This window comes from Pteropus vampyrus, unplaced genomic scaffold (assembly GCF_000151845.1).
Source record: "Pteropus vampyrus isolate Shadow unplaced genomic scaffold, Pvam_2.0 Scaffold234, whole genome shotgun sequence".
NCBI lineage: Eukaryota > Metazoa > Chordata > Mammalia > Chiroptera > Pteropodidae > Pteropus > Pteropus vampyrus.
Genome location: NW_011889015.1, coordinates 170,898 through 178,815, shown reverse-complemented (window position 1 = coordinate 178,815; position 7,918 = coordinate 170,898). Strand labels below are relative to the sequence as shown.

At 40.7% G+C, this 7,918-nt stretch overlaps 1 protein-coding gene and 1 pseudogene across 1 annotated transcript in view; both read left to right on the top strand.

The window, feature by feature from the left end:
- CCL28 (C-C motif chemokine ligand 28) overlaps nucleotides 1-7,918 on the top strand; it is a 19,848-nt gene that overhangs the window by 374 nt on the left and 11,556 nt on the right. The window contains exon 2 of the mRNA XM_011373889.2: nucleotides 467-568. Coding sequence (XP_011372191.1) covers nucleotides 467-568 — 102 coding nt within the window. The remainder of the gene's footprint in view (nucleotides 1-466; nucleotides 569-7,918) is intronic.
- Nucleotides 4,446-4,564, top strand: LOC111728881 (annotated as a pseudogene).

The window sequence follows — 7,918 nt, the reverse complement described above, 5'->3', positions numbered from 1 at the left end:
TTTTTTTTATGACTTGTCACCCTTGTCCCCAGAAACTCAGTTTCAACAAGCTACTTAAAAACTGTGATTCCTTTATGCAATGGTTCTCGATAGGGGTGTCCATCAGAATCACCACTGGAGCTTTGAAAATATTCAAATTACTGGTCTCCTACTTCAAAATTCTGATTTACAGGTCCATGGAGGAATTCTTATAGATAGCTATTTTATTTTTAAAATGGTTTCCAAGTGATTCCGATGCAAATGACCTCACAATGACCTCACCGGCTGCCAGATCACCGCTGACAGCTCCTGAGCCACAGATGGTTGAACGCAGGCCTGGTCTTAAGAAAGCGCCTGGTCTCCAGGAAAGAAACTTGAGAAATAGGTACCCCAGCACCTCCCAGGGCGGGGCCTCCTGGCTTACTTTTCCTCCATGCTCTTTCTCTGTACTCAAGGACAGCTTTAGCCTCATTTCCTGATCTTACAGACTCACCTGCAGTGCGGTCTGTGCTGGTGGGGCAGGCAGGAATGCAGAAGGGACTCACTCTCCTGGCCTTGGCTGCCTGTGTAGCTCTTCACACCTCAGAAGGTGAGTGGGGCACCTGCTTTCTTAACCTCTGGTGGAAGGAGAGGGGGCTGCCTCCCCAGATACAGCTGGGAGAGTCAGGGACTGCCAGCAATTTGGGGTGGGAATTTCGATCTCTTCAGGTAGGAATTTCCAATTATCTACAAGAGAATAAGTTTATATTCCTGATCTCCAAGAATAATTTTCAGGAAGGAACCTCGTTTGAACAAGAATGTTAGTAATTTGCCACCTGCTAGATGAGATCCTCCCACAGCAGTGCAATTTTGGGCTGCATTTCCTTTTCTGATGACAATATCTTAGAAAATCCCCAGGTGGAGTTTGGAAGAAAGCCTGTATTATCCATCTGTCTTCTCCTACCCCTAATGTGCAAAACTGTTTGGATGCAAAGTGTGTATATTCCTGGAAGAAAGACAGACTTGACCTTCAGAGTTAGTTAGTTTTGTTTTCTGAACAAAGTCAGTTCTGTGGATACTAAAATCCAAAACTACAATCCGACCTTAAAAAGGGACATATGATAAAAGAGATTGAACTATACAAATTATATCAAAGAGAACTTACATTGTGAGCTGCTAGCATATATATGGAGGTTATAACTGCATTTGGACTGGAGGCAATCATTTGTACTGTATTTAAGAAACTCAAAATATAGATGCTTAATACCTGACTGATTTGACTCTTTTCCACTGTCTTCTTTTCTGAACTTTACCCTGAAAAGATTCTCTAAATCCAGAACAGAGGTGAAATATAAGTTTTGTTTGGTCCGCTTTTTAAAAATTTAAACCAACGGATTTCATATATGCATACTCATATATACACATGGATTTTAAAGCTTCTCTTGAAAAATCAGATCTGGCAGCAATGATTCCATGTTCCCTGGCAAGAACTGGCTGAAACAGACCAGCCTCTGTTTTTTCCTGAAGTTAGCTGTCCCCTAAGTTCCTGGTTCCTGTAGGCATTTGTTTAGGAACCCAATATAATGCAGCAAGGGACTGGGTTTGTATTACTGAGCACAGGAAAAATCTGGATAATCCCTTTTTCATTTCTATCAATCTGATTTGTCAAGGACAAAACCAAAAGGTTTTTCTGTAAATTTTTTTTCAGAAAAATCCACCATTAAAATTTCAGGACCGGCTTTCATTGTTTCTCAAAGGTCTACCTGCTAAGGCTTTATTCCCAGTTTCGGCATTGCAAAAATTTTTTTCTCATAAAGCTTTGAAGTAAAGGTAGATGGATCTCCCTTCAGCTTCTTGACCTGTGTCCCGCTGACCCCACAGCAGCAGCAGCAGGAGTGGCAGCCCTCTTACAAGAGAGGAGGGAGGGAAGGGTGGCCGCAGGGGAGAGGGGTCATGAGGGAAGCTCGGTTAGGCCTAAGGCCAAGTTTTTCCTGGGACTGAGTCCAGGCAGAAGGGGTGGGACAGCAAACAGTTGGTAATGATAAGAAAGAAAGGGAGCCGAGGAGACCTAACAGTAGCCTTTTGGGTTAATCTCAAGGCTTTTCCTAAGGTATTTTGGGCCAGAGGAAGACTACATTGTATGAGAAGCCCCAACCCTTCACCATTTAAAAATAAGTGACGTTGGGTTAAAATACACGAGAGTAGACCCAAGAAGAGTTGTAAGACTGAGAAAGATAACCTCACTGCTTTCCACAGCAAACTTCCATTCCAGTGTCTGTGTCCAGGGTGCCTTGTGGGATGCTCTAAGGCAGTGGCCCCCAACTTTTTTGGCACCAGGGGCTGGTGCTTCTAGAAGAATCTAATGGTTGATGGTCCGAGGTGGAGCTGAGGTAGTGATGCCAGGGCTGAGGAGCAGCTGCAAATATAGATGCATCTTCACTCACTTGCCTCCTGTTATGTGGCCCAGTTCCTAACAGGCCACAGACTGGTACTGATCTGCGACCTAAGGGTTGGGGACCCCTTTTCTAAGGGATTCGGGCTGGGTAGGGTGGGGAGGGGGCAAGAAGACCAGGTTGGGAGGGAGAGAGGTGGGGAGCACAGAGAAGTGTAGGGGAGGAAGTATAGGTGGCCTTGGGAGTTGTTGCAGGCTGGGGGAGGGAATAGGGAAGTGGCCTATGCCGGTTTGGGACTTTGAGAAATACATTTTGTTCTTCCAGGCATTAACTGTCCCATTATCTTAATGGTGCTTTAAATGGCCATCTCCATGTGATGGCTCAGTAACTGGCATTTGCCCAAAGGGTTCTGCATAAATCAGGAAGCGGCTGACTTACCCATAATTAAAAGCCTTGGATTCCACCCAAAGGCAGGAGGGCATACTCCACAACTGCTGATGTGGCTGCTGGCTCCCAGAAATCAATATCGAGACTATAAAAATGTCTGTCATCCACTCTCAGTAGCCCTGAGCCAGGTCATTTAAAGCCACATCTAGGGCTTTGTGGGCCTGGCCGTTTTCATTGTATGTTCAGACTAAGGTTCCGCTTGTGTTCAGCAGATGCACAGTGGGGGATTTTGCTTCACTGAGTCCCAAATTGTCTTCCTGCTAACTGACAATCTACTTTCTCAGATGACGATGGCTCTTTAGTCCTAGGAACTTGCTGCTTCATCCTATAAGAAAACTATCTTTTATCTGTTTTAATCATAGGAGACTCACTAGGGGACAGTGCCAAGAATATGCATTTGTGCTTGAAAGTTGTTCTGCACAGTTGAGACTTTCCGTATCACCAAGAGTGGTCCCTGAGAGTTCCGACATCATATGCCCAGTAATCTGCCCTTAGTTTCTCTCCAGGTGTCCCTATAGTTAAAACAATACATCCTACATTCCTCAGTAGCCCTGTTAGACAAAGTGTCTAGATTTTAGTTCAAAAACCCAGCCATCATATCTATAATGTAGCTCAGGGTTTTTTAAATGTTCTTTTCTATGTCTAGAGAAGCAGAGTGATATAATTGCAATCTTCTCAAATTTGAGTCCTATATCACCCCTTTAAAGGAAAACATTCTTTATACTCTCAATAATGACTTTTAAATTATTCTACCCTATTACTTGATGCATAAACATAAAATCAACTATAAACCCTTTGTGTATATATCTCTTCTGCAATTATAAAACCAAAATAAATTTAAAATTTAAGTTAAAACAACTACAAAGACAAGAAGACTTCAATGTAACATTAATTTAATATAATAGTTACTGTTTGGCCAAAACTAAAATCACCATTCCAAACATGAATATAGAACACTGATTCTTGAGGTGCAGGTTTTGAGTTTTATGTGCATATACAACCATGTTCAGAAAGAAAAGTGTTTTTTCCCCCACCATTTGTTTCTATTTGAACCACATTAACATAATTTGGCCCTCTCTTAGAGTGAATGCATTATGAAATTCCACTCTGGTTTTCTTTGGATTGGTCCAGGACAGTTAAGGTAGGGTCTGACTTGGTAATACCACCAGTATGAACAAAAGCAAAATTAAATTGTCCGGAAAGTTTTCTCTTAAGATGGTCTTTCAAAGAAACTCCACGACATATCTATTTAACGATTAGCACTGAAATAACATACTAAAATTTAAGAGTTGTCCAGAGAGCTCATGAATCCTGAGAACAACACATCCATGGGCCACCTCCCAGAGGTCTATGAAACCCAGTTTGAGAAATGAAGGTATACTGGCAACTGTCTGGGCTTTAGACTCTAAAAGGCCAAGTCAGAATTCTAACTACATGAACTTGGGAAATTGCTTAATCACTGAGGTCCAGTTTTCTTATCAGTAAAATAGGAATAACAATGCCTCTCTTCCCTAGTTAGTCTCGTGATTAAATGAGAAAATAAATGGAAAGTGTCTGGCATATTGTAGGTGCTCAACAATGATTAGTTTCCTTCCCTTTCTTCTCATAAGTTTCTATCTCCTGCTAATTTTTTAAATTAAAATTATTGTCTATGGCCATGCTACCCTGAACAAGCCTGATCCCTTCTGATCTTGGAAGCTAAGCAGGGTCGGGCCAGGTTAGTACTTGGATGGGAAACTACCTGGGAAGACCAGGTCCTGTAGGAGTAAAAAATTTAAAAAATAAGGGATCATAGACTGACAAGGTCCTTGTAATCTGTGAGGTCAACCAAGGGTTGCTTCATCTAAAAATAAATAAATAAATAAAATTAAAATTATTGAAAAGTCGCAAATGAAAAGAATTTAATTCCTAAAATTGTAAAAGCAACAAATACTCACTTCAAAATTTTTAAATTTAAAATATAGAATTAAAAGAAATAAATGTCTCCTCCATTCCTTTAATCTCTTTCCCTTTTCCAGAGGTGATAGCCTTTCTGGGTTATGTATATCCTTCTACAACTTCCTCTATGCATTTATAAATATGAACCCATGCACATCTGTACAGATTTTTAAAACCATAAATAGGACCTCAATCTACATATTGTTTTATTTATATCTTTCCAAAACATTAATCCTTTTTTACTTAGTCATAACAGTATATCCATTTAATACACATAGTCCTTTCATAAAAGTTTGCATCGTTTGTTTTATGGTCAACATGCAAACTTCCTGGAACAACTTAGAATGTTTGAGTGTCATTTATTCATTCATTTATTTGTTCATAAATAAATGAAATGTCCTATCAAGAGACAGAAACTAGACAATAATTTGAACAGGGAAAGTTCAGTGTAACAAACGATTAACTGTAACAAGTGAAATGTTAAAAAGAAGTAAAGTACTAACTTTTAAAAATATTCTTTAGAGAATATAGGAATAGTAGATATTTCTAGGGCTGAAATAGAGCTTTCAAGGAAGAGATCCTGCACCCCTTACTTGCCCAGATGAGAGCCAGACCTTGGAGAAGGCACAGCTGTGGCTCACCTAATGGCAAAAAAAAAAAAAAAAAAATCACTTAATTTTGGCAGCGGAAAGTTCTTCACAGGGAGGTGTCTCACTGGAGGCAGTCTGCTGCAAAACCACCGAAAGGGAGCTCTGCTAGCCGACAATCACTACCGGAGCCTGGTTCTAGGGAAGCTGCTGCACTTGCAGGAGTGGGACCTGCATGAGCCTGCTGAGAGGAGCACACTGGAGCCGGAAGAAAAACCTTCCTGCCATGTCTCTCTACAGATGACGTTTAACATCATGACAGCTGGAGAAGGAAAATTATTTAAAGGGGTCATCCTAATTTCATAGAACTGGCAATTAAGGGTGAATTTGAAGCTGAGGGGTAACAATGGGCACATTCCACAAACACTTTAGACACCTGGATACCTACTATGGAGCAGGCACTCTGCTGCGTATTGGCCTGTAGATAATGGTGGGGTTTTTCGTTTTCATTTATTGAGTGTTTACTATTTGTTACCTCTGTTCTAAGTACTTAAATGTAAGAATTCATGCAGTCCTCACAACAACCCTGTAAGGTAGGTGCTATTACCATCCTTAATGTTACAGATAAAGAAACTAAGAGAATTAAGTGACTCACCCAACATCAGATACTAGTCAGCAGAGCCAGGACCCGAATCTGGTTGTCTGTCTCCCTGTGCTTAACTATTGTGCAGTAATGACTCTCAGGAAGTCTCTGTAGCCCCAAATTACTCAGCGCCTCTTCAGGACTACCCCCTGACCACTCCAGTTTCCATGCTGTGAGAAGTACTGATGACCAAAGGTCTTCATATTAAGGTAAAGAAAATCCCTCATTCATTCCCCATTATCCCAGGGTTCCAAAAATAACCTGGGAGAACTTTATTTGGGCATAGCAGTTTCATGCATCATGGCTAGGTGAGTCCTTCCTGCCTAGTTGGTGACAGCAGTGGACACCCTTATTTGTAGGCATCCAAGTGTGAAGTCTACCAGAATAGGAAGTGTATCCCTAACTAACCACATCTGGAACATTACGTTTATTTACATAGTACCCTTCTTAAACTGCACTCGTAGACTTACGATACTGTCAGCAACTGAGTTAACCTTTCTTATGTTTTTATCTTTATTCTGGGAGTCCTTTCTCCAACAATGGCATGTACCTCTGCTGTTTCCATTTTGCTGTGTTCTGTGGTGCTCTTTATATTAGAGCTTTTCAAACTGCATTTCTAATAAGGCCTCAAATGATGCCATCGCTGCAACGCTGGGGACCACACTTTGAGTAGCAAGAAATTGTGCAAGACATCCAAGTAAGAGAGAAAGCTGGTTCACCTCTCTATAGTAACAGGATGCTTTCCTTAAAACCCAGAACCTAATTTTTATATCACAAGTCTGATGTGTTAGTGTTTTAGCATTCATCTTAACAGATCTTGAACACGGACCTCTTTAAAGCCTTCCAGTGACCGAAACTGACAGAACCAAATCAGGCACAGACATTTATGGCAAATCGCCTATTCCACTTACTACTGTAAACAACAATAACAACATAGAACCAACAGAATCAACAGCAATAACGCTCTGCTGTAGTATGGGTAGAAATATATCCCAAGGAAGCTCACAAACAAAAGACGAAGTCACATAAACATTTAATTATATATATGGGAAAGACAGGAAAGCACAGAGTGCTGTAGGATTCATGTGCAGATTGGGCAAGACTGGGAAAAAAGAGGCAACTAGGAGGCTCAATAAGCCAGTAGCCAATTAACGAGGTCTTGAAGTTGGCCAATGGTTATAGGGATGAAAAGGGAAAGACAAATCTGAGAAATGTTCCGGGAGTAAAACTTACAGAAGTTTGTGCCTGGCTGTGGGGGAGTGCAGGAGGATGGAACAACACACGAGCTTTTGGTTTGGGTAACTGTAAATGAGTTGAATGAGGTGAGAAAAGGAGTAAAATTAACGCTGCGGGAGATGGTGTTTTCCGTTGGGTTTTTATTGAGTTAGCCTGTGAGGTAACTAAGTGCATGTTTAACAGCAGTTGGATAAATGTCAGGATATTGAGATAGAGGTTAATGCAGACGAAAATGTTTTGGAGTTACTGACATAGGTAGTAATTTTAAACATGAGAAGCTGTAGATGGAAAGAAAAGAGTGGAGGTCAAGGATGGAATTTGGAGGGATACTAGCTGTTAAGGAGGAGGAGTTCCAGGGGCAGAGAAGATAATTTCTCAGTCTTAGGAGAATTCGGAAAGATTAGTGTCTTATAAACCAAAGATATGAAAAATTTCTAGGAAGGAATGGGTATCAATGTCACTTTCAGCAGTCAGATATGTAAGATAATGTTAGAGAAACATCTGCTATTGTGGGCACTCTGAGAGCAGGTTTTATGAGTTATTCGTTTTTGTATACAGTACTTAGTGTCTGGAACAATGACTGATGTGAGCAGGTGCTCAGTAAATGTTTATGGAATTTTATTGATGTGGCAATCACTTTTATTAGTAAAACAATACACTTACTCAAAGGATTCAGTCTCGAATATGGTTGTGTGAGATGTTGATATTTTCCGAAA